The 27,154-nt window shown below is 38.8% G+C and overlaps 2 protein-coding genes across 4 annotated transcripts in view; one reads left to right on the top strand and one right to left on the bottom strand.

The window, feature by feature from the left end:
* phf21b (PHD finger protein 21B) overlaps nucleotides 1-4,434 on the top strand; it is a 96,993-nt gene extending 92,559 nt beyond the window's left edge. For all 3 annotated transcript variants that reach the window (XM_051077609.1, XM_051077607.1, XM_051077608.1), the window contains one exon: nucleotides 1-4,434. In XM_051077609.1, coding sequence (XP_050933566.1) covers nucleotides 1-249 — 249 coding nt within the window. In that variant the 3' untranslated portion in view covers nucleotides 250-4,434.
* LOC108899846 (rho GTPase-activating protein 8) lies at nucleotides 4,021-26,815 on the bottom strand. Its single transcript, XM_018700534.2, has 16 exons — nucleotides 26,713-26,815; nucleotides 25,610-25,789; nucleotides 12,629-12,719; nucleotides 11,641-11,770; nucleotides 11,186-11,239; nucleotides 8,424-8,573; nucleotides 8,250-8,337; nucleotides 7,921-8,052; nucleotides 7,760-7,846; nucleotides 7,470-7,568; nucleotides 7,278-7,388; nucleotides 7,122-7,195; nucleotides 6,596-6,673; nucleotides 6,152-6,280; nucleotides 5,798-5,901; nucleotides 4,021-5,698 (listed from the first exon to the last, which is right to left on the bottom strand). The coding sequence occupies exons 5-16, from the start codon at nucleotides 11,223-11,225 to the stop codon at nucleotides 5,501-5,503; spliced, it is 1,290 nt and encodes a 429-aa protein (XP_018556050.1). The 5' UTR covers nucleotides 11,226-11,239; nucleotides 11,641-11,770; nucleotides 12,629-12,719; nucleotides 25,610-25,789; nucleotides 26,713-26,815; the 3' UTR covers nucleotides 4,021-5,500.
* Between the last annotated feature and the right edge of the window lie 339 nt (nucleotides 26,816-27,154).

Genomic DNA, 27,154 nt, shown 5'->3' with positions numbered 1-27,154 from the left:
CAATGTATGGACCTGAGGGAGCGGCTCCTTGGGCAGCAGAGAGACACTCAGGCCTCGCTTGACCGCCTCAAAACCCTCATCAGGTTGATCCAACGCGACCAGCTCATCCAGGTCACCATGACGACCACCGCCACCATTGCCGCCTCTCTGCTCTCCCAGTCCTGGATCAAACCCACCAGCGCCACCACCACCGCCACCGCCGGCCACGCCCCTGCAGAAGAGCCACAACCACAGCCAGGACAACGTTAACAACTAGCCTCACCCCCGGGGCACCACCCATCCCTCCTCCTTGTTCCCTCCTCCTTCTCCACGGTGCTCCGACTTTTTTTTACCGAAACGTCGAGGGCAGCAATGATTTCTTTTGTCTGAGTAATATCTAAACCATCTTTTCTCTGAGAGCGACAAAAACTGAGAGAGAGCCTCCACTCGATTCAAGTATTTTTTAAAACCCAACACCTACAGTGCTTACGAGATTTCTTTTTTTAAGTTATTTTCTATTTATTATTAACGTTCTTGGCCTTAATGTATTTATTACAAAAAGTTAGATTACAGAGCCGCCGCAGGAACACAAAGGAGTTTTTTCTGCGCGCTCCAAAAGATATTTCCCTTTTTTAAACACAGGTATAATTATTGTTCTGCATATAGTGAGAGAGAACAGTAGAGTTAGTCGTAGTTAAAGAAAACAAAAAGGTGGAACAGGAGCGAACGGACTGTACATTGATATATCTGAGTAGATGTTTGTTCTCATTCTCCTATGAACAATGTTTTTTGCCATAATAATTCAGGAAAATGTTTTCATCGTGTATGTAAAACGCGTACGAGCCTTCAAACAAAAACAGAGAATAACTTTTTTTCAGTATTAATAGAGTTAAAGTCAAAGAAAAAAGTATTTAAGATAAAAACTACAGAAATTAGCATTTCTAGTGGAGATTTTAGTATTTTCATGCTGATGCCTGTTGATAAATGTAAGTTTGGAGTATTCAAGGGGATCTCTGTACATATGTTGTATTATTATTAGTATTATTATTATTATTATTATCATCATCATCATCATCATCACAAGTTTTCTTAGTTTTCAAACCTAACTGGACTCAGACCTGAACCTGAGGTGAGTCTCTGTTTGTTTCACTGGTTGTTTCCTGTTCGACAAAAACAAGAACACGATTCAAGTTTGTTTTTAAGCAGCAGAAACTGAAAATTATTTTAAAATTATTTTTGTTGTGGACAGAGGTCATTTGAACTTAAAAACATTAAATATGAAGTGAAACTAAACTTCTTATTAATTTATTTTAATTTTCCCTATTCATTATTTCATCTATAAAATAGTTTTAAAAATGTTTACAGATTCTCTAAGTGTCGCTGTGACGTCTTAAATGTAAAGACATTAAATTTACCGTCAGATTTGAGAAAGAGAATAAATAAAATCTTCACATTTCAAACGCTGAAAATAGAATATTTGGTATTTTTGCTTCACAGATGACTTAAATGATGAATTTATAATTTTCTGATGATCAAATAGATGATTAATCTACGAATAACTTATCTTGTAAATATTATAAATAAAAAGAATAAAGGTAAATCTAATTCTCACTTTTTTTAAGACGTCATCACCCAGTTTGGTCTTTGGACTTTTGTTGAAATAAATTTGTTAGAGAATAACCTAAAGTTTCTAGATAATTTTCTTGTTTCTGCTTTTTTTTTTTTTTTTTTTACTTTACAACAGGAAACAAACAGTTAGAAACATCAGGGACTGAAGTTTAGTTTGTTCACAGCTGCACTCGAACACAAACACGTCGGCCGGAGTTCAGTCGATGTGTTGATGCATCCATTCAGTCCCTTTTCCCCTTTAACCAGTTCAGAAAATATGCCAAAAACTCTTTGTTTTTCTACTGGGATCGTTCATCAATAATGTCTATAGTGCTTTTTTTTCTCCCTGCCTCTTTTTTATATTTTTCGCTTTTTTTTTTTTTTTACTCGTGTTTTTTGGACGCTTTATCAGCGACGAGCTGTTAATCTGACAGACGAACACTGCCTCAAGTACAAATCGTTTCCGATCCAGGGTTTTTGTCTTTGTTGCGTCATTTTATAAACACCAGTCGATCAGAAAATGGGACGACTCTGTCAAACTGCAACAACACTTTCTGACTGTCGGTGGACCTGCGGGACAACAACGGCGGCTGTCAGACTGGGAGGACACCGCTGTTGTTGTCCCGCTCGGTCCATCTATCTCGCTTAGTCTTCCTGCTGGTCCAGAGAGGTTCAGTTTAAATGTTGAAAACATAGATTTAGTCCATTTTTTATTTCTTAAATCACATGTACTCACCACAGAGTCAAGGTGCAGCTCTCTGCCACCTGTTAATGCACAAACATGAACAAATGGTTTAAAAGACTTCAGAGGAAAAAATGCCTTTATCATAAGAAAAGAACAGAAAAGAGGGAGTGTTTGAAGTTAGAACAGAGGAGAGATGATTTTATTTTAAGTCATATCCAGGTCTCCTGAGTTTGGTCTCTAAAGTATCAAAGATGCTTTAAAGATCCTTATTGTTGGAGAAGCATCATCTGCACAGCACAAAGAAAAAATAAATACAGATACCAGTGCAGCTGTGGCATCAGCGGCAGTGAACGAGTCTGACGGGAAAAACAACGAGCAATACAACATCAGATCAGTTAGTGAGGAGAGATGTTTAAAAACCTCAGTCTGATTCAGACGAACCGAAATGAACAAATGTGGATAAACAAAGTTAACATTCAAACTGTATCTGTCTTCAGAAAGTTTGGAAATTTGTCAGACGCAGCCAAAACAGGAATTGGTTTGTTGGTTTCAGACGATCCGACAGTAACTTAGTTTAAATCAAACTGAGGCTTCAGGTCAGACGTCTGTGTTTCCTTTGGTCCAAATAAATTCTTATTTTTAATCAGCTGCTAAAACAAAACAAAACAAAAAAATCTGGTTTGTTTTTTCTTCAACTTCCAAATTTTTAAAAAAGGGCTTTTTATTTTAGTGGAAAATTCCATCTAATAATCCAAAATCTAAAGATATTCAATCTAGCACAATGTATGTCAAAGTAAAAGCAAATCTTCACATTTTAGAAACTTTAACCAGAAAATACTGGATTTTTTCCTTGAAAAATAACAAATGATTAACTGAGTGAATGAATTTAAGTGTCAAGATGAAAAAGCCTACAGATTTACAGTCACATAATTCAGTATCATTTCAAAAGTACACAGTAAATTACAGAGAAAATGATCCAAAAATAATCAGTTTCATTGTCAATTAATCTGATTATTAATTAAGTTTATCATTTGACTTAGAAAATGTCAGAAAAGAGTAAAAAATGTCTGTCATACTTTACTGAACTGCTGCTTTTGTCCTACACAAAATATTTAAGCTTTTGCTCTAACAGAGCTGAATCATTCATGTTTAATTTAAACTCTGACTTGTGTTAAAACAGTGAATAGTTTGGACTCAAAGGTTCACAGACGTCTATCAGTTTGAATCAGAAGACTACAAAAGTTTTTCACCGTTGCTCGACTTTGAGCCACCTGCACAGGTTGTTTTAAAATCTGTGTTTCACAGATCTGAGAGTCTGGACGACGTCTAAACCCTCAACCTGCAGACAGATTCGAACTAAAAAAAAAAAATGAAGGAACAAAACTGATGAATTTACCTTTTCACAGCAGGGGAGATGTCGCGACGCTGCCAGGCTCTGAGTCTGAGAGACAAACAGCAGATATGCATCAACACTGAACCTGAACTTGCCTTTAAAAACGAATAAATCATGATCAGTGTGGAGACACAGTCAACCACATATCCAGTCCTCACCTGAGAGCTGCAGGGCCGCGGGGAGAAAACACAAGATGGAAACCATATCAGCGCTCTGTGTCGCGTCAATACTGCACCTGTCAAACCCCACCTACACCTGAAAATAAAAAAAAAGACCAGAAAAACACCCCTCCACCCGTCCCTGCACCCAAACAACCTCTACATCCATTTCTAGAAATCTTCTCCGGGAGAAACTGTGCAGTGCTTAAACAGATCTATTTTAATACACGACACAACATTTGAACAAAGAAGTTAAAAAAAAAAAAAAAGTTAGAACATTTTTATATTCTTTTATCAAGGAGCAAAAAATTAAGAAAACAGAACATTGGGGTTTTCTATTGTTTGCCAGTTCTGCATTCTGACTTCTAGCTTGCAACGTTCAATGTTTTATTTTTGCCATGAGGAGGCGACGACACGACGACGACAAGGGCGTTTAGATGGAAATTAAAAATGTCTGTTGGCTGTTGAAGTAGAAGTTTTTTTCTTTGTCATTGATAAGGGGACTGTCCAGTGGATAGTGTGTATAGGAAAGTGTTTGTCTTAAATATGCCAATGTAGTTTTTTCTTCTTTATGATGCATTAAAAAGTCGATCGATGGAAAAGTTGGTAAATGGTTAAAGAGTAGTCTCACTTTTTTGTACCAAGTTCTTACAAAAAATTGAATCATTAATAAACAAAATTCAAGAACAAAAGATTCAAGTGTCTTTTTTTCTCTTTTTAAAGCTCCTGACAACAGACCAGACTCCATTGAGAAAAACAGGAATTTTACAGCGCAGATATACAAATACTTCTGCCTTCATCTGTTAGTATGTTTGTGTTACTGTGTGGTACGTTTACTCAAATAAAGTATCTGATTACTTCCTCCACCACTGAAAGTCACACAACAACACAAACAAACTAACAGATGGAGGCAGTGGTACCCCAGCAGCTCCCAGTAAAATTCTTGTTTTTGTCAATGGAGTCTGGTGGTGATAAATAGTGATGTTTCTGGTTATACAAAAAGGATCTTACTCGTTAATAAAAAAGCTATATCTCTGTAGGAATCCTATCCGCAATGTTGTCAGACACTTAGAATAACAATCTGAACCTGTCAGTGGCAACAAGCAGTTAATATTTGCTATTTGTGTGATTTTTACCTCCTCAGATGTTGGAAATGCAAAAGAACCACTGACAAGGTTACTGTTTTACACTGTAAAATGTTCTGCTCTCTACACATGTTGGTCATAAGAAGCTTTACCTCCACATCAATTCATAAATATAACATTAAAACACCAACATTCTGTTCAAGTTTGTGCAAATTTTAATTATATTGCTCTAAAAGTATAAAACTGTCTTAAGTGTAACAAATCTACAACAACACTGACTTAACAAAAACCCAGTAACATGGTTTTTGTCTTCCTCCTGTCCATAGTGAAGATGTGCTAGTACAAACAGGAATAAAATCCAATCCAAAGTCCAAAATAATGTCCATAATGTGAAGGGTTCATCCTCTGGGCGGCATCAACGTTTCAGACAATCTGACCTTTAGATTTAGATTTTTTTGGTGTAGAAAAATAAACGTGAAGCCCAGACGGGAGGTCAGACAGACGGAAAAACAGTTGATCAATCAACCAAAAAAAAAAAAAAGTAAATTCCCAGAGGATGAGTGTCCACATGTGAATCCAGGTGTTTCTGGTTTCAGGGTGTTACCTGTCCAGGTGGGCAGCGGGAGCCGAACACGGTGTGGAAGTGTTCGATGAGGAGTTCGGTGAAGATGTTGATCGGCATCAGAGCAGTGAGAGAGATCGAACCGTGACGAGGCCAAACAAGGTTTACCCCGAAGACACAGGCCAGGTTAGACGGACTCATCTTGTTCACGATGCTCTCCTGGGACACCTGAGACGGACGGACCAATCAAAGAGGGAAAAGTCAGAGAGAGAGGGACCAATCAGAGATGATTTAATAATCTAATGTCTATAAACACATCAGATGTACCATGTGGAGGAAACACAGCAGATATTTCACCACGATGAAATTATGTTCAGGAAGGCTTTCAATGATCTGTTTACACCTCGTCACACGAAGACTGCTCTCCACATCTGACACACACAAAGAAATCAGTTAATTAATAAATTAATTATTTAAATCATCAAAGAAATTTTCTTTATTCCACTATTTTGGTTTATTTATTTATTTTTTACTTTAATACCACAGATCAAATATATTATGTGCATGTGATGGAGGAATGCACAGTGCAGGGGAGAAATTCAACTGAATTTACCTTAAATCTACTTGTTTAACTAACTAACTAAGATTATGCTGCAAGATGTGTATGTGTGCAGGACTCACGGAGGATTTCCTGGACCTGGTTGTAGACTCTGAAGGTGAACAGAGGTTCAGGCAGCTCTCTAAGAAATGTCTTCAGGATCACAGCGGGAACGTGGATGTCACCATACTGGTCAAAGTTCACAGGCTTCCCTGGACGGAGAAATAAATAAACTTTATTTTAACGAACGCATTTACAAAGTGATTTGTGTGTTTCGTGTTTCAGACGACCAGAGATGTGATATAATAAATAAAAACATTGTAACAGGACCTGACGACATTGAACTGTCTCTTTTCTCTGAAGCTGAAACACAAACAGAAATCTCTCTGTCTTCACTGTGTGACTGAGCTCTAATGAAGTCGACTCCGTCTACAGTCTGATTTTATCTGAGCTGCTGCTGCACACACACTTATTGATCTTTACTTCCTGGTGCTGAGAGATAAGAAGGGAGAGCCCCGCTCGCTCACCCAGGTTATAGAGTTTCCGAACGTCCTTGATGAGCTGAACACGAGCTGAACGCCTGAAGATCCCCTCTGTCCTCAGACCTGATCAACATAGAGAGAGTGAGTTGAATGAAAGACAAACACAGAGCAGAGGCCATGAACTGGAAACACTGGGAAATCATAGAAACATCAGAGAAAATATTTGTAAAGGGAAGAATCTCGTCGTCTGGAGAGTCTGAAGCTATGCTCAGTCTGTTTTTGTCTGTATGTGGAGAGTAGCTTGTCTTTCTACTTTTTAAACCAGCTCTGTGAGAAAATTACTACTACTTTTACTGACTGCTTTTGTGTGAAAATAGAGGAAGTCAAAAATGTTTCTGCTGACCTTAAAGATGGAAACATCAACACACAGGCCTATAGAGCTGCAGGAATTATTCTAAAGTTAAAGCCATCAGGAGAGCGAGACAGTTTTTTTTTTTTGCCTTTATACTGTCTGGATTGAAAGTGTCTGAATCAGCTGAGTGAATTTCTGCAGCTGTGGTGTTAGTCTCACCTTTTTCTTTCAGGTAAACGACAGTCTGCTGAATGACAGGAGGGATTATCGCCTCCCTGTTCTTCTCTCTGATGCTGCCAAAGAAACACATGTCACTGATTGATTAACTGATTTTTAAACTGTTTAATTGTGAACCTATTAAGAGTTTGGACTCACTACTGCAGACTGACACCAAACTGTTGTGTGGGCAGGGGGGGTCGAGGTGGGGGAGTTTTCACAGAGGGAGGGGGTCCGACTTTCTGAGCCGCTCGTAACTTTTCATCATGTCTGTGAGGAAACAAACTCTCAGGTGATTAGATTAAATAAAAACACATTTTTTATTCTCTGGTGGTGAGCAGGAAGCTGTACCTAAGGACGTCTGGAGGGATGATGAGCTGCTCGTAGTTCAGGTGATCTCTAAGCTCACCCAGGTAGTTCACGTATGTCAGCTTCTTCCCAAACTTGTGGCTGAAACAGAACCAGGAGAAACTCAAATGCAACTGCAGAGTCGGGCTGTACCCGACTAAGAATTTAGTCAGTCGACTCAGATTTGGGTGTTCAATACAACAGAGGGCAAGGAGAGCAAGTCGACATGTAGGGGGCAGCCCTATGGCAGAGTGAAGTTTATGATTAAACAGGTGAGTCTGAGGTGTTTTTACCTGATCAGAGGTTTGAAAATGTTCCAGACGATTCTGATGAAGTTTGTCGGATGAACGACGTAAAGAGTTTTCAGGTTCTTCTTGTACCTGAAACAACAAACACAGACTTCAGTCAGTCGGATTTATCGTCCATTGACTGGGCTGAATCTGAGCTGACGTACTTCCTGTCAAACTCGTTGTACGCTTCTCGTAGCCACTTCAGAGACGGCTTGTTGCTGCTCCTCAGACCGTAATGGAAGTAAACCAGGATGTAGTCCATCTCCACGTACTGGTCCAACGTGAACTTCAGATACCTGCAGCAGGGACATGAGGTAACTACTAACCCAGCCCTGTATAAACCCAGATTGGTCATGGGTTTATACAGGGCTGGGTGATGAAACAATCTCAATCTGGGATTGCAATAAAATTTTTGAAGATTAAGATGATAAAGTCAGGGCCAACAGGATCATATTCATCGCCCAGCATGATGGAGGATTTCCTGTGGACGTACTCGAGCAGGCGTTGGTGGTTCAGCTGGTGTGACGGAGGCAAACAGCAGCTGCTGAAGATGATCAACTTCCTGCCGTAGTTGTCGTCACCTGGAGACAAAACAGATGGATTTCAGATACAGAATTGAGAGTTAAACACTCATTAATATTGAGCAGAAGAAGAGGAAGCCACTGACCAGAGACCTGGATGATGCCGTGTCGAGCCACGTCGTAGTACGGGTGGGAGGGGTCAGGACTGAAGCTGCTGCTCCTTGGTTGAGCTGATGGAGCATCTGTGACACACATCTGATCCTCCTCTTCCTCCTCCTCTTCCTCCTTCTGAAGCTCTGTCAGAGTTAAAGAACAAATACACTGAAATGATTTTAACCAATACGAAGCTTCTGCAGCAGGTCTGACACACCTGAGTGTTAACGCTGATGCTTTAGTTCCAGAGAAAAACTTCTAGTAACCAATAAGGTAACTGCAGTTTCAGAGTAAAAGCATTTCCTGGCAAAACATAAGCTGACTTTTATTGTAGTAACAGGAAATGCAAAGGTCATTTTCTGTATTTGTGGATCACTTTGACATATTACAGGAAGTGAAGATGAAGAGCTGCACGTGATGGGATGCACATCTGTGACTCCTCAGCCAACATCATTGTTCATTGCACACTCACAGATTGATGGTTAACAGTCAGTTATTTCTTGACTTCCTTATTTAAAAAACAATAATTTGTTTTGCTGCCACCTGGAGCTCAAATCCTGTGAACCCAACTACTGACTAATCAGATCACTGGAAAAATAGAGTCATCACTCCTACAGGATCCCGACAGGGGCAAAAGAGTTTACAATAAAGTGACAGAGTAAAGCTTCAAGATCTTCACTTTTAACCAGGGATGTGGAATAGCCGTTTTTGCTTAGGAAGGTTCCTAAATGAGTGAAATGACCCGGAAGTATCTCAGTGGCAGCCACAATAAGAGCTGGTCGAATTCTCTAAATGTTAAGGAAAGGAGTTTCAGTTCTTCCTATCTTATCTCCTTTAGCAGAGGAGACACTGGAGCTTCTTTTACAAAAGGAGAGAATGCTGACCCATAATTCCTTGCAGCAGCAATGTTTAAAGCGATGACATCGTGGTTTCACCACAGCAGATTCACATACATGTAAATACAACAGAGCTCCTGTGTTATGTTTGTAACACCATCAGAAATTGATGTAAATCCTTTTGACTATTCAACCGCAGTCTGGGTTTAAATAAAAGCTCAGAAACAGTGACCTCAGGAGGAGTTCAGGGAATTTCTACAGGAAACAGTGATGTGCTTCAGACTAAACCACTGATACGAGTCATTTAACTCTGATTTCTGCTGTTAAACCTGAAACCACAGCTACGCTAACAAGCTAACAGGTCACACTGCAGCTGACTCAGATATCTAAGTGTAAAGCAAAGATTCAAGCATCAAGACAACAAGAAATAAAACTAAACAAACAGTAACAAGCAAAAATACATAACTAAAATAAAATATTCACAATAGATTATACAAGAAGAGGCTGAGAATACATTCTCCACAAAAAATAAACAAAAACTTTCAAACACACTGAGACATAGAAATGATAATGTCTTGATTTACAGAAGAGCAACTGAGGGAAAAACCATGGAGCTAAATCACAGATTTCTGCTCTGCACCACCTCCATTTTCTACATTATTTTCTTATCTGTTCCTAAAAATACTGGTTATCACAGAGAGAGAGAGAGAGAGAAAGAACAGTGGAGCAGAGGGTGGAGGTGGATGTTTATCTTGTAGCTCTGAGGGAAGTTTTCTATAAACACACAGTTACTCTGATAACAGACAGGAAATGACCTGATCACAGTGAACGGACAAAAGAGGGAAAACTCTGTGGTCTGAAACTCTGGAAAACAACTTCACCTCCAAAATTACACGTTTCTGTTTGAGGTGAAGGTGAAAAATAATAAGAACACTGACACAAACAATCACTTTGAGAGGCCCAAGGAGAAATGTGACTGCATGAAATTATAGTACTTCAAATAAAATGTCTATAAAATATAAAAATAGCAATCAATACTATATACTAAGATCTTGTAAAAACACAAAATATCTACATCTCGTATCACTAATTTAAATACATTACTTTTCCTGTGGTTCCTTCACAATAAAAGCCATCCCTTGATTCACCAGTTGAGTACTTTTAATGTGAAGCAATGGTTGTAATAAATGTTTGGTTTGCATAAACAGCAATTAAATTTTAACAGGATGTCTACAGGTTTCATACACTGAAACTGAATCCTTCTCAATATAACTTTTTTGTAAATATATTGAATATTGAGTCTGAGTTAATCCTTTTTCTTTTTTTTTTAGTCATCCGAGACTGTTCACTGAAACTCTTTACTGACTCACTCAGACGTCAGGAGAGTCTCTAATGTCCAGATCATTTCCACAGAAAAACGCGCGATTAACAAAGTAAACAAGGAAGTTTATTCTCCCTGAGCAGCAGAGTAAATTAAAGTTTAGCGGTAGCTACTTTTAAATCACTGTACAAACAGAGGCTGCAACAATTAGAAAATCAGCATTTGTTTTAATAATCTGTTTAGTAATCTGATTTAAGTCTATTTAAAGAAAAAATACAAATGTTTCCAGGATTTTCTGCTTTTCTTTGTTTAAAGTCAAATTTAAAGCGAACATTTCTCTGTTTTGGACTGAAACAGACATTTATCACTTTAGTGTCTGGGAAATAATAATAATAATAGCAGGTATTTTATAGATATAGAATAATTAAGGAAATAATCCTTAAAAGAGACACAATATTCCAACAAAGTAACAAAACTACTACAAACAGATGCAAAACGACCACAATGAGACCACCAATGTGAACACAAACCAAAGCCCTGTAGTTTGTAGTGTTTAGTGTGTCTGAATGATAATGTGTTGTGTTCAGGTTAAACTCACCTATCTCTGCCAGCTGCTCCAGCTCAGATGTTGAAGTCATTTCTGGTGGTTTCTCTTAACGGAAATAAAAACAGGGAAATACCAAATCAAACTCAGAGGAAACTGACGCTGAGCGTCATTTATCTACAAATAAAATAAACTTTATTTAAACCTCCGCAGATCCACAGCGACTCTGACTCTGATCATTAACGTTACAGTGGATTATCAGCAGGAGAAATACGACTTTAAAGAGTTTAGAGACAAACAACTGTCTGACAGCAGCCAACTAACACAGACCGGAAAGAGAAAGGTGGTCAGACACACCTGAGAAAACACCTGAACGGTTTCATTAGCGCATAAAAAACATCTTTTATCAGACAAACACGACACAAACACACAGTTAAACCTCATCTCTTCACCTGCAGAAGCTTCAAATGATGGTTACAGATGTTACACAGAGGCGGTAAAACACTCACCCGTGACTGTAGGTGAGCTAACATCAACACACGCAACAGGTAAGCTAGTGAAAGTTGATCCAAACTTCCTCAAACACCCGCCGGATAGCTGACCGACCGCGCATGCTCAGTGCAGTCACTGAGACAAGTGCTGGATGAAACAAAAAAAAGGTTGTTTATTTATTTGTTTATTTATTTAAATCTACGGGTTTTTCCTTTTATTATCACCACAATATATTATATAAAAATATTACCATTATATGTGATATTTATATCAAACATGGTATGTACATATTTTCACAGATTTTAGATATTTTAAGTGTATCATTCATATTTATACCTACATACTAATATATTAATATGATTGAATACGTATCTATAACAGTGTAGAAATACTCCATTACAAAGAAAGGACTGCATTTAAAATCTTCCATTTACTTGTGTAAAAGTATAAAAGTACTGCATCAAAATTTAAAGTAGCAAAAGTACTAATTACATCATTATATTATGATTTTAATGACTAGATACTGAGATACAGCATGTGAAATTCATTATTCTTATCTTAATTTATAATAATAGATCATATTTATTTGTTGATTATGTTTTGTATTAGTAATCTGAATGTGCAGAGCAACTAAAGTCAAATAAATGTCAAATGTCAAACAAATGTAGTAAAGCAATAAAAAGTGCAATATTTTCCTCCAAACAGGAAACTGGAAATACTCAGTGTTGTGTTTTATAAGGTCATCCTGTTTCTATGTGTAAAATCCAAATTTAGAAATATTTAAAAACAATGTTGTGATGTAAAAAGTGTAATATTTCCCTCTGAAATTAGGTACCTCTACTTTAGTAGATGTACTTAGTTAATATGTGTAACACAGATGGTAAGGCAGATATTAATCATCTCCTCAGTGAGTGTCTGGCATCTGCAGTTTCCTGGACTCAGTTCACTTATTTGTTTTCTGGTTGTGTCTCAGTTTGTGGTTTTGTTATTCTAATGGCGTCTCACCTGCAGCTGACGAAGGCTGAGTGGCAGCTCCATGAAGCGAACACTTCACCTGAAAATCTTCTGTGTGACTCAGTCAGAGGCTTCACAGCAGCTTTAAGAAGAAAAAAAGATACATTTTCTATTAAAACACCTGCAATGTCTCGACTGAGAGAGGTGAATAAATTACTGAATATACATGTTTTTATGGCGCAAATTCAAGATTATCACCAGTTCTCTGTCCACAATAATAATAACACAAATTTACCCTGACTGTCTGAAAACAGGGATTCCTGTCATCAGCCTCTGAGGATTTATATTCTCTTTACAATGAGCTGGGAACAGGATGAAAAAACTAAAAGAAGATTTAAGAGAAAAAAAATCAGATGTCAGAGTTTTACTGTTTTCAGATCAGCAGAAAACAAATCTCTCCTCACATCACATTAATCTGCAGAGGAAAAAAGATGAGATGTGATGGAAAAACACAAGAATCAGCTCTGGTGTAAAGTTGTGAAAGTCTGACATCTGCTGGACAGAGGAAGCACTGCAGCTGAATGATCCACTGTTGACATCTGATGCCTTTTATAACCAAACAAATCTTTGTAAAATTTAATTTCATACCAGGAATACCTCACATTTCCCTGCACAAGACTTAATTATGTACAAAGTGTTTGTCTGATTTTAAATCTCTGACTGCTATATGATGATTTTTGGTTTAAACTTTTAAAGAATTGTTTTTGTTTTTACCAGTCACCTGCATCTTCTGGCACCTTTCTTTGTTTTAGTAGCTTATAATCAGCATAGTAGAATTTGCAAGCCTCTGCTCTACATCCATATATATATATATATATATATATATATATATATATATATATATATATATATATATATATCACATATTCATTTCATTTACCACATATATAGTCTCACAAAATCACGTGGAGCATGCATGTGGAGCTAACACTGAAAAGTATTTTAGCAGCTATTCTGAAGCTTTAGATCATTTACTTGGTACATGCAAATAGGCTAGGACACCATTCAGCAATAAGAACAATAATTTATCTTTAGGTTGAATAAGCATTTTGAATTAAAAAGTGAGCCACAAATCTTTGTCCTATGTCTTATGTTTATGTTCTGGTGGGGTAAAGATAGTTTTCAGCTTTCGTGGAGTTGTACCAACTCTATAAATCATCAGATGTGAATCTCTCAGACAGATCAAAGGTTCTTTGGAGGACAGAATTGGATTTTAATTTTAATACCGAGCTCTGTCAAATTCAAATCTGAAGAGTCTCTGTTTCTTTCGCTCTGATGGCTCCTTGCTGAGGCGGTGGAGTTTAAAAAAGAAATCCTGGAGGGGAGGATTTACTCACAAACAAATTTATATGCAAAGCTGTCACAAACTCTGTGGGGAGAAATTTCAGAGAAAGAGTCTTTGTCTTTTGGCCTGCAGCAGACGGCGTTACAGAGATGACCAAACAAAGAGACAGAGGGGACCAGAAGAAAGACGTCATTAACACAAATCAGAGTGAAGGAAAGCAATATATCATCAGAGGGCTTTTTATTGTGGATAGAGGAGGTAATTAAGCTGTCTTCAAAGCTAATAGAGACATAAGTGGGTTTCTAAAAGTTTGGCAGGCTGCTACAGCCCCTGTTATCTTTATTTTATCTAATTGTTTCATTATCTCAAGATATCACATTGTTATGATACAACTTGTCTTATTATCCTGAGATAACAAACATATTTAGTTGTTTAGGCTCTTCCTGACCTAATCTTTAGATATCAAACATTGTCTTTGGAGTGCCTCAGGGTACGACACTGGGCCCACTGATAGTTCTCATTTAAATTCAGCAGCATCACAAATTTTAGCAGTGTTGCCTGAGGCAGAGGCTAAATTGTTGAAAAGATAGTATCTGTTTTTGTGCATTAACAATCTCATTAAATGTAAAGATGCAACTGTAATGACTATTTCTACTGTTGATTCATCTATAGATATTCGTTTGGTCAATACAAGTTCCCAGAGCTTGAGTTGATGTCTTCAAATGACAAATATTGCAAATTGGGATATCAGAAGATCACCAGTCGTTTGGATTCACCCCGTTGGAACCATGAATATCTACACACAGTTTGATTTCAAATCCTTCCAATAGCTGCTGAGATATTTCAGTGTTGACTGAAGATACTGCCTTCCTAAGAGAGAATGGTTTACAGTCTGTATTCTTTGTTATACCCTACAAAAGTGTTTAGCTTTTCTGAGGCTAAAAATGTCACCTGAGGGTGTTCTTTGAGATAGAGGGGTTAAAATACAAAGAACTCATCCTCGGAGGACCATGAATGTTTACAGTAAATTTAATAGAAATATAAAAAATATTTGCAGATAAATACAAAATATTCACATCACTATACAGGACATTTATGATGCCTCAAACTCCCTCATTTCATATGAATTTTTCTAAACTGCAGATACCAAAAGTCCATTTGTCTTGTACAGCAGTGATGATTTTAACGCTTTAAGGTCAACATATCTGTTATTTTTACTTATCAGCTACAGGATACAACAGATTTAATCCACATTTGTTGCTTATCACCCAACAACAGCAAACACAGTTCACTCCTGTGACTCACCGCATGTGTTCGCGATGATAAACATTTCACATGGAGGCTGCACAACACTGGGGAAATGGTTTCAGACCATGAATGAAAACACAGCTTCAAATCTGCTCTTATCTGCTTCATACAAACACACAACCATGAAAATACACACCACCAAAAATATAACTGTGAGCAGTGGGGGGAAATAAAAACTAAAAAAAGAGGGTTTTGATATGGTATTCTGTGATTATGCAAATTAGGAGAGTACACAGGGACTATGTGACCCAAATATGGAAGAGAATAATGATGAGCTTAATCACAGGCAGAAGATACTTGACACCTCCACATGCTGTATGACTGGGAATATAACTGGAAGATAGATTATAAATACCCTCCAATCTAAATCAGTCAGAGTAAAAAGGAGATTTACTGAATTCACTGACTGTCACATGAGCTGGGGCAGGCCATTCAATTTAAACTGACCAAATATTAGACTGAATTAATTATAGTTTAACTTCAATGTTTAATTTATTTTGAAAATGGGAAATATGTGGAGTTTTGTCTCTTCACTGTTTTATCCGTAGGGACAACACATTTAACTTCAACTTGTACTTTTTTGTATTTCATAAATGTCAAAACTCACTACTCAGGAGTTTTGTTCATAAAATAAAAAATATTTTCATCCTGTAAAGGGGGTTGTGCTCATAAAATGGAAACAGTCAATGTCTGCTCACAGGCATTTTCCAGAGCTTTCACTCATCCTTCATCAGGTTAATTCTTTCGTCTGAGTCTGAATTTTGGTCTCCAAAAGCAAGATCCATAAAATTTGGACCAATCTTGGCCTAAATGTGGACTCTGAATTGTTACAATATTTGACCTTGACTGATGAAGTCCACAATAAGGCAGAGAAAGGCCTACTATAATTCTCAGATTTCACTTTTATAAACACAAGTGATAAAATGAAAATACCCTTGAATCCAAGGTCATTCATTTGAGGTACACACATGTTGTTCATTGAATTTTCAGTATTTCCTGTATTTACAGAGATTGTTGATATTCTGTCGTCGTATGTCTGCAGTGAGGAATAAAAGGATTTACATTTGATTCAGCTAAAGGAGAGAACACATGGTTCGCTGTGTTTTTGGATCAGAGAGCTATTAAACTGGAGAGACAGTGAGTGAGAGAGAGAGCTGGGAATCCTGTTCATTACGATGCGTTTCCACCAGGCTCTATAAATAGAGACAGAGGGGAAGGATAAGGGGGAGGCTGGTGGGGGGGAATAAAAATGGATCTGACTGAGGGAGTTGCTTTTAGAGGTGCAGTAGGCGACATTGAAACCAAAGGACGGAGATGTTCATTCACTCCATCCATCCATCCATCCATCCATCCATCCGTCCATCCATTTATCCACAGATAGAACCATCATTCCAAACAAATATCCCTGAAATATTCATTCATCTGTTCAACCAAGGAAAGATCCATCCTTACATCCATCTATACATTTGTTCATTGATTGAACCATCCATCCACCCATCAACCAATCATTCATCCATCTATTGATCCACAGATATCAATTCAATCAATCCAAACAAGGAACCATGTCTATTTATTCACCTAACCACTGAGCAATCCATCCATCCATCCATACACAGATAGAACTAATAGAAACTAATATCCATCCATCTGTTCGGCCAAGGAATGATCCATCCATCCAACCGTTTGTCCAAAGATGATCTATTTATCCATCTATACATTTGCCCAGCAATCAAACCATCCATCAACCCCTCCATTCATCCATAAATCTGTTTGCTCAAAGACAGATCTATCCATCATTCAATCTGCCCAACCTCAGAACCTCAGAACTATCCATCCATTCTTTAGCCATAAAACCATCTATCGATCCGTCCACCCATAAATCAATCTGTCAATTATCTGGCCATCCACCCATCCAACCTCAGAACTATAGAACTATCTATACATTCACCCATCCTTCCCTCCATCTATCCAACCACACATCCCTCTGTTTGCCTAAACATAGAACCATTTAATCATTCATACAACCATTCAACAATCAAATAATCAATCCATCAAAATATGAAGAGTAGATGTATACATCTATCCATTCATCTATCTATCAGTCAGTTTGTCCAAAGACAGAACCATCCATCCAAAGAGCATTCATTAATTAATGCTCATGAATTAGTTTTTTTCCTGCTGAACTCCATCCAGTTGTTTTAATCCCAAATGTTTTTCTTTCTCGTACAAAAAAAAGCATTTTTGTGTGACAGCTAAATAATATAATTACACTGCTCCACCTGCTGTCCCTCTGCTTTTATTAATACATCCATTCTCACAGGTAACTGAATCAGTTGCTTATTAATAAATAATGTACTGTTTATTCCACATTTAAGCAAATATTACTCAGATGTAACCTGTGATGCAATTACTGAGCAATTTCCTAGGAGAGATTATAGAATATAATTCCACTCTCCTGTTTGTGTTGGGTCTGCACTCTGCTTTTGGTCCAGATCCTGGTCTGACACCCTTCATGTTGTCCTGTGTTGCAGCCCAGCAGCCAGCAGATGTCAACGTTGCAGCAGACGGTCTTCGTTCTGTCACTTCTCACGGTGCTGAGAGCTGCAGGCTGATAAATCCACGCCTGAGGCCATCTGAATGCTGTGATAATCAGCGTGAAGTGATGTATGGACGGCTGAACCACGCTTTATCTGTTTCCATCCACAGCACGAGAAGAAACTGCAGATTTTAATGCCCCAGCAACACATACAGCGAAGCCAGCTGCACACCATGCAACGAACACCCCCGGGGACAGTTGAGGGTGTCCAGATGTTGACAATGCTGCATCTTTAAAGGACCATTCTGCAGATTTAGCATTTGTTTTTGAAATACTGTAGGGTTAGAGGGTAAAAATGTCTAAAAATGTCTTAATCTTCTTGATTTGGAAAAAAAAAACAAGCATAGAAAGAAAGTAAGAAATTATTTCACATGAAAAAGGTAAACATTAAATTCTGCTCCACGTGATATCCTGCAGTCATGCACAGTGTGGTGTTTAGCGGCTAACCAGCAGAGCTCCTGTAGCACAGGGCAGCACAGCTCCCAGTGCAGTGATCACTTGTAATCAGTGGTCCTGTTGTTTGGTGTTAAATGTTTGGAGAGCTCTTCTGACCTCTGCCAGGGACAATCAGCTGAGGAGTGGAGCGGCCGGCCCCTCGGCTCCAGCAGCCAATTTAAAGCTGTGAGCGGTGGTGGAGACGGAGGCGGCGGGTCCCCGGCATGCCGCTCCGCATTATGGACTCTAATTGATTTTCCGTTGTAATCTCAAGGTCCTGATGACATTCTGGACGCAGACGCTGCAGCTTCGTGTGGATGCACTCGCTTTCCTGGCGCCAATTAACGCACGTTTCTCTGCGGTGTTTTCAGGGTGGAGGATTGGTGTCACCTCACAGAATGAAGGTTGTGGGGTTGAAACCTGCAGATTCCATTTTATTTACCTGGTATTAATCATGCAATTTATTTAATGCAGGAGTAAATGTTTGCAGAATGCAGTGAAAGTGCAAAGGAAGTGAACTCCACCAATATACCACATATATACTTTATAACCTTTAACTATTAATGTGTCCTTGGATAACATCAACAATTGGGACTTAAAGATGATTCTGGCTTTTCTATAAATGATATTTAGGAGCTGTGTGAGGAGCTTGTAGGATATTTTGAGTGAGATCAACAGAAAAAGTTATTTTTGTGCCATAAACTGCACAAATCACAGAAGTAATTGGTGGAAAATGTTCCTCATCCTGAGAAGAAAACCTGCTCAGAGTGCAGTTTGACTATTAGCTGCAGTAGTCATGGATTTTATTAGTCCTGTTCAGGACTGTCTCACTCACTGAGGTTTCCAAAGAAAAGCTCAGGGGAGTGGCCGGGTGCTGCTCTTTAATGGAGGTGGGGAAGTTAACCAGCCATAAATTTGCCAAACCAACCAGTCTGTCTTCATTCTTAAAGTTATTAAACTCTTCTCTCTCGTAAAAGTAATAAAATGTTGCAAACACCTACAGTGAACCATAAATCTGCCACTATGAGGCTCATCTTCTTAGGTGTGTTTCCAAAACAAACGTTGTCAAACAACAATCAGTATCCCAAGAAAGAAATGAACCCTTTTTAGCATCAAAACAGCAACACTACTAGCATCTTCAGCATCTATAAAATCAAGTAACAGTGGCGTTGATCCTGAGTCATCCTCTGTGATGTATCGATGTGGTAAGACACCTGAGTATTACTCCGTGAGGTGAAGACTGAGGTGCAGGCATCTCTTTCTTCTTCCTCTGTGATCTTCTCTGAGACAAAGAGCAGCAGCTCGAGTGTCAGCCATTATCCTCATTGGCAGATGATGGCTGCATAGCCCGGTGGGGTGTAACACCAACTGGCAACACTGTGAACAGGTCCTGAGGCATCCTCTGCAGTCAGAGCAGTCCTTGTTGCTGATATTATTATCATGTTATGATTATTAGGATTTGAGTCACTGAAAAACTCACATGTGGCACTATTTGGCTCAGGAGATCTTGTGCATTCGATTCTCCACCTGTTGAACCCCTAAGATTTGGGGTAAATACAAAATTCACAGGTGAAAGGTGCCTCTTCAGTACAGTCTATATTATCCTGTGTCATTCACACTGGTGTGTTTACAGACACCTGTGATCTTCACATCTGTGTCTGGTCTGAGTCTCACATTCGCACACGTCTACAGCATGGGGGCATTTATTGCCGTGGAAACAGGAGATCCACCACCTCATTAGCATTCAGAGGGTCACGCTGGGAAAACAAACCTCACCTGTGAGCCTAGCCAAAGCACACAGCCACTAACTGATGTCGAGACAATATTGTAGTTAATCTGGTGGATAATCCTCAGACAGTGGCAAACGGAGAGGAGTGATGGGCTGAAACGTTCAGAGCACCAGGTTATTGTTGTGGTATTGGGACGTCAGGTCAGTCAGATGTCAGGGTTTTAAAATGTTGAATTGTCAGTGACAGGGAGGCTGTGAAGACGAGATAAGCAGCTATGGCCGGCGTCCTGTCCAAGACAAGAGGCTGCTGACTTCCATTTATCGAGGACAGTCAGAAAGCTAATGGCACTAGAGCGTGACGCATGCAGACATACATGAGCTCTTTGAAACTGCAACAACACACATGTAGCATCAACACAACTGTAAGTTACATAAAAACACTTCTAAGTAATTAGCAGCTTCATATTTAAGGAGAAAATTTGGTACCTGTAAATCATATTAAAGTGTTTTCACACCCAAAAGTCTAAATCAAGGTTCATGTTTTTGTTACATTTGATTTGGTTAGTTTTGGTTTCACACTGAAGAACTTTGCCTGACAGATCCTACGTCCTGTGATCACCTATGTGTACTGTGTCTCTCTTTACCAGACACTGATTGGTGTATAGACCGGCGTGCGTCTGATGTCAGCATGTTGTAAACTTGGTACAAACGATTTTGCTTGTCAAATGTCAAAGGTCACCGTGACCTCACAAAACATGGCCATGACTTAAGAATTCACATGCTAATTAGCAGCCTTAAAGTGACCTGCACTTTTGTGGGCTAAAAGGTGCAGCACTCAACATAACACCTGAACCTGGAGGAAGGCGACCAATCTCAGTCCACCCTGCCTGACTTTCCAAATCCACTTAGAGACCGTTATTTTAATCAGACTATTTCAAAACATACAACTTCACAGAATTCAGCTGATTGGCAGATGTAGAAACTTTAACTAATTGTGAAATTACATCAGTATATGAGCCTGTACAGGTGACAATCCTCCATGCAACACTTTGAGCTGAATGTGTTTTCAGACCAAACATGATGCAAAGTTTACACATGAACACATTAATGATAGCTGCATGATATTTTTTGAAAATGTCACATGCACATCCCTAAAAATGGAAAAAAGCCATTGAAAGTGTGACATGATTTCTCTCATGCAGTGAAGAATGGAAGAGACTCAAACAGGAAAAGGGAGAAAACCATCAAGGTAAAATAAAACACGACTAAAGAGAGAATCAATCAGCCCGGCAGGCAGCTAATGTCACCACAGACATTTAACCAAACCTCCATCTACATTCACCTCCGTACGGGAATGGATCAAAATGAATGAAACGACATGTCACCACACCCACACCCACACACACACACACACACACACACACACACACACACACACACACACACACAATCTGATTCATCATGGCCGTCCCTGCTGGGCCTCAAGGCTGGAAAAAAAAGAAAAAAAGAACCCACTACAGTTGTTTTAATGGAGATAATGGCCCTCACCCATTTAAAGGTGTCGCTGTGATTTATGCAAAAAATTCTCCCAGCAGCCCTCTGGATCACCATCTCTCTCTCTCAAAGAGGAGTAACCATATACAAGGTACAGATAACAAATAATGCATAATTATGCCATTTTTCTTCCTTGCAGTCGGCTTCACCTGTACTTTTTGGAGATCGGTTTTGTATCACCTCTATGATTTATTATGGAGTGCCTGCTATCTTCTGTCTTATTGTTTTGTTTTATTATTTTTGTTGCATTTTCATATCTACACACAAACAAAACCAAGCTAAATCACAGAGACGCTGTAAAGGTTCATCAACATTTTTATTTTTCTAATTTTCAACATGGTATTTTTAACTACAGTGGTGTTCATCTGTGAAGATTATCTGATGAACTAAACATGTAAGGATCAGAAACTTCCTAATCCAAAACCCAATGAAAAAATCCCATTGGCTTTTTGTGGGGGGAACCAGGGTGACCCTAACTTCAGGGTTGGAATACACAGAAATACATCATCCCTGCACCACTGGATTGGACAGCTACCATGCAAAAAAAACATTAAAAGTTATCTTGAAAATGTTTTATGAGGACAGAAATAAAATCATCTCATTAGGCCTCAGTGATAAACACATAAATTAGTTTGTTTACAGAGTCCTCTCGTGGTTTCTGCTCCAAAACACCCTGCTGTTTGTTTTATTTAGCAGCGAGTATTAATATAAACCAATGAATGGCTCCTACTTAGCTAACAACAATACAGGTGTCAGCTATCTTACTCAAATGTTGTACAGTATATTCAGAGTTTGTAGGAACCCAAACAACTTTAACTGTAGTCACAGTCTCAGTTTTGGCTCCTGCCTCCTCCCAGCTCTAAATAAAATACTTTTCTGCCACAAACTAGGAGAGGGGAGTTTAAACAAACATAAATCTGCTGAATGTGAACTGTGGTAAACAAGCTCTTAAATTCTTATCTCAATTGGGAAATAATTTATTAACTATTTCTTGTAAACAGAGCTGACACTTAGCTGTGTTTACTCTTAAAGATTCTTACCGTAAGTTACTGTTGGTGCCAATAAAACTTTCCAAATCAGAGCATTTGACTATAATATGGAATATTATGTAGGCCGCCTTCAGCAGCCAGTGTGTCCTGGATACTGTTTTTGAACAGTAAAGGAAAATAAAAACGAACAAAGCCTGGGAGGATTTCTGCTGTCTGGTCTCTCCCACACCAACACCTAACTTCACCCACAGAGGAAATTCATCTGTCACTCACCCGCATGTTTCCCATTTTTCCTCCCCACATTGTTCGATTGATGGCTCTCGGCACGCTGTCATGTTTTGTTTTAGTGAACAGTTTGTGTCAGATTTAACAGTCACGTTCAGACCTGCAGACTCTTGAAGCTGTTCGAACAAGTCGAAGATAAATCCAGGATAATATGTAGGCAGGCTGCCAACACTGTGACATGTTTATCTAATGGTGACAGCAAATTAGTGGAGGAAATATGATGTAAATAACAAAAACATGTTGGCATGTTACACAATAAGTTTTAAGCAAGCGAGTAAGCTAACAATTCTAAAAACTGAAGAAGGAATATCATAGAAAACGTGACTTCCACTTGGGAGAAGGATCAACTCTTCTAAGGTCTTAGAGAAGAGCACCATCAGAAGTTAGATGACGCAGAATGATGACATCATGAATTAGTGTGGGATCATGGGAGTTGATGTTTTGATGAGGTTTGAGATCGACTTCGGCTGACTCGATGGTCAGAGTGAACTGCCGGTGCTCCCCATTTACATCGGAGATCGAAGGTCAGAACTGGGAGTGACGTTGCCTCTGAGTTGAGAAGTTGGAAAAACATGGACGCTCACAGGAAAGCCTCAGAACTGGGTTTTCCTCTTTGGTATTCTGTCAAGGTACGCTGAGCATCAGTTATCTTGAAACCTTTGAGGACACAAGGTTAATTCTGATAGACAAACCTTCCTACTTTAGTTTTTAATTCAGTATTTTTAGTTGAGGTTTGGTTTTTCCTTCCAGGGGAGTCAGATGATTTGAATTTCATCAGTATCAGCTTTGGTAGAGGTCACTCTGGTGTTGTGAGGAGAAGTCATCCAAACCCATGAAGGAAACATTTGTGCCAAAGCTCCTCAGGTTTCGTTTGCATCCTTGCCGAGCCAGAAAGTTTTGTGCACTTTGGAGAAAACTCTTGACAAAAGGTGAAAGGGACAGAGAGGCCCCTCAGGGATGAGATCTGTTCCTCCGGCTTCTCTTCATCCAAAACCAGCAACAAACCCTGACGGAGAGCTGACACTGCAGCCTCTCTGTCTGTCTCCGTCTCTGTCATGTCACACTGTGTTGTTCTTTTCTTAACAGATGTCTCTTAAAGACACTTTCCTCGGTCTGTGAAGGATTAAAATGACTGGAGGTGAGGCCTGTTTTGGAGCTAAAATTCGATTTTTCTTTGAGCTCACATTGATCCCAGGGCTGAGAATGCATTTCACAGTATTTCACAATCACGGCTGCTGCTAATTCTCTTCAGTGTTGATTAATCTGCTGATTATTTTCTCAACAAATCAATTCATCATTTTACTACCTATATTCAATATGCAAGCATACAGGACAAAATAAAGCAACAAATCCTCACACTGGAAAGACTCGGAGCTTCAAATGTTTGGCCTCTTTAATAGAAAACTGACCTAAATTATTAATCTATAATCAGGCTACTACTGATTAATTTGACTTTAATAAATGAATCAATCATCAATATATTTTGAATCCTTCTCATTTTCTGATTTCTGAACTTTTCCTGTCTAATTCTGTAAAGATGCTTGTTGATTAAACACTGTTCACCAAACACTCTACAAAGAGGATGATACAGTATGTTCTAACGTTTAAATACATTATAATGCTTCTTGTTAAATTATAACAGTCAGTTGGCTTTGCTTTTCTCTACTCCTCTGCACTCCTGATACGCACTTTTTTAAATAACCTATTACAAGTGATGAGTAACACTTTAAGGTTTTACGGTTTGCACTGTGATGTCTCTGAAGTGGTGATTTTAATTTCTTTCAGTGTAACTTGTAGAGAGCAGAGACAGACGTTTGCGTGCAGACACTAAATATAAAGCTGTATGTGGGCTGCGCAGCTCGTGGAACCTGCTTTTCTTGTGGGTTTCATGTTTGGGCAGTTGCCCGGGTTGGTAAAACACGTCCAAGTGTTCCTCGTCCAAACACATCAGTCGCTGCCAAAGACGGGCCTCAACAAGACTGAAAAAACAAACTGAAACATAACACTCAATTAACTGTATTTTCAGAAAAGCTTCTCCTGCCAGTGAGAAAGCTGTGTTTCCTGCACTCTCTTCTTCTCTGGCACTTTTATTTGTCGTTAAGCCGTTTCAGTGAGAAGGGACATCAAAGCTGAGCTCTGCAGCCGGGATCCTTCAGAGCCACAGTGACTCTAATCTGCCTCTTTACACATCTTATTCAACGCTGAGGGGAAACCTCTGAGCTGTGATGTTTCTGTAGGACTCCCTCATTGTCTCTTTTCATATAGCTGCAAGCGTTCGTGATATAAATATGAACTCTAAGATACAACGTTATGGATAGGATTCCTACAGAGATAGACCTTTTTGTTTAACCAGCATCTCTCGTATCTCCACCAGACTCCATTGACAAAAACAGGAATTTTGCTGAGCAGAACACAGGAGCTGCTGGAATACCACTGCCTCCATCTGTTTGTTTGTTTGTGTTTTTGTGTGACTTTCAATGGTGGATGAAGTAATCAGATACTTTACTGAAGTAAACTTATGGTATTTCCAATGGAGTCTGGTAGTGATAAAAAGGCTGAGTTATACCAGTTATAATTTAAAACACATCATCTTTGTTGCCTGATTTAACCCTTCGCACCCTTCTCTCCTAATTTCTTGTCATCCCTCTACTGTCGTCTAGCTAGCAAAGGAACAAAATGGACGACTCGTTGTCTCGAAGGATGTTTTTGCCACATTTCTAGATATCATCAGTTTGAATGTTTCCTTCTTAAACTTTTCTTCAGCAGCCTCTTGAGCCTCAAAGGGACTCACCTCTCTGGGATGCGCCTGATGGATTTTCTCTCTCAGCAGAAACCCTCTGGAGGATCCACGTGTGGTGGAAGAGATTCGGAGGAGGTCTGCAGGTGACCTCCCCTTGATGCTGAAGACCCGCTCACCTCGAGTGTGGGTGAGCTGTGCGTGTCAGCGCGTCAGTCATCCCACCACAGGAAGCTGGAAGTTAGATAACGAACAGGAGGAAGAACACATGAGGAACTCATCTTACAGATCATGTCTAAACTAATGCAACATTTTTGTTCCTATTACTGCTGCTTCGTGTCTCACGCTGTAGAAAATGTCTGACATTTGAGATATTTGAATGTATGCTGCATGATATCACCTAACATTATTAATACAATAGTAACTAAAATGCTTTAATTCTGATGTTATGTTCTGGTTCGACAGCTGGAAAAACAAATGGACAGGATTAAAATGACTAAAATATTAAAGTAAATTAAAATAAGTAAAATAAATTAACATCATTCACACTAATAAAGGATGAGATATATGCAACCTTAAAGGTTGTTTAAAGTTGACAGACACACTCTTAAATCAACATGCCACATATTAACATGGTTAAGATAGTTCATTCCACCCGTCCAAACATACACACACACACACACACACAATCGCACTGTACAATATTTTTGCAGCACAAAGCAAAGTAGAGTTATCTCAAACAGTTTTATTATAGACTTTAATTATATATGTGTACATGAAGGATGGTAAATTAACAAGGGGGGTGACACCATCATTCATTCCCCCTCAAATCATCTGGTTACCTGTCTCCTCTTGGTTAATCTTGCACTGAAAATAAAAATATGCAGGTGTACCTCATCTTAACACGTGTTTCAAATCTTTACACAAACTAAATCTAAGGAAAAATAGTTCAACTTTCGTTTAAAGTTTATCAGTCTGATCGACGTTGGCTAGTTAGCATTAGCTAACTAGCCAACGTTAATTCACTCAAGTTAAGCTAACTACCTTTCATCGTGATGGACGACAGCTGTTTACTGACAGTAGCTGTTAATCAGACGATGTCTGGGCCTGAGTGACATTAAACTAAAAACTGTCCGTCTGTATAATTCTCTAGTTACCTGTGTTTGTATCTCACTTCGACGGGTTCAGCCTCCGGTCCGGTTGTTGACGTTACAGAACCGCCATTTTGAGCAAAGATTATGTAGTGACGACAAGATACTTAACTCCACCCACCGACGCAAACGCAGTGATGCAGGTGATCTGATGCGGAAGTTTGGTGATTTTGGCGTTCTATTAACACTATCTATTAATACTATTAATTGCGAAATCCCATTCAGCTGGTTCTGAAGTTCATGAAATCAGATGAGTTTCCTGATATATGTTCTATGAAGTTGACAAAAATTACAGAGTGGATGGCATGAATGGCAAAAGCCTGGATTTGTAAACAGAGAGTACAGATTTGGTTCTTTTTTTTCTCCTGTAGTATACAGGATGTTTTATGTATGTTTTTGCCTTTTTGGAATGTCTGAAGGTTTCCAGATGCTTTCACTTTTTACGAGT

This window comes from Lates calcarifer, linkage group LG18, assembly GCF_001640805.2.
Source record: "Lates calcarifer isolate ASB-BC8 linkage group LG18, TLL_Latcal_v3, whole genome shotgun sequence".
Taxonomy (NCBI): Eukaryota; Metazoa; Chordata; class Actinopteri; family Centropomidae; genus Lates; species Lates calcarifer.
This window is presented reverse-complemented; position numbering and strand designations above follow the sequence as displayed.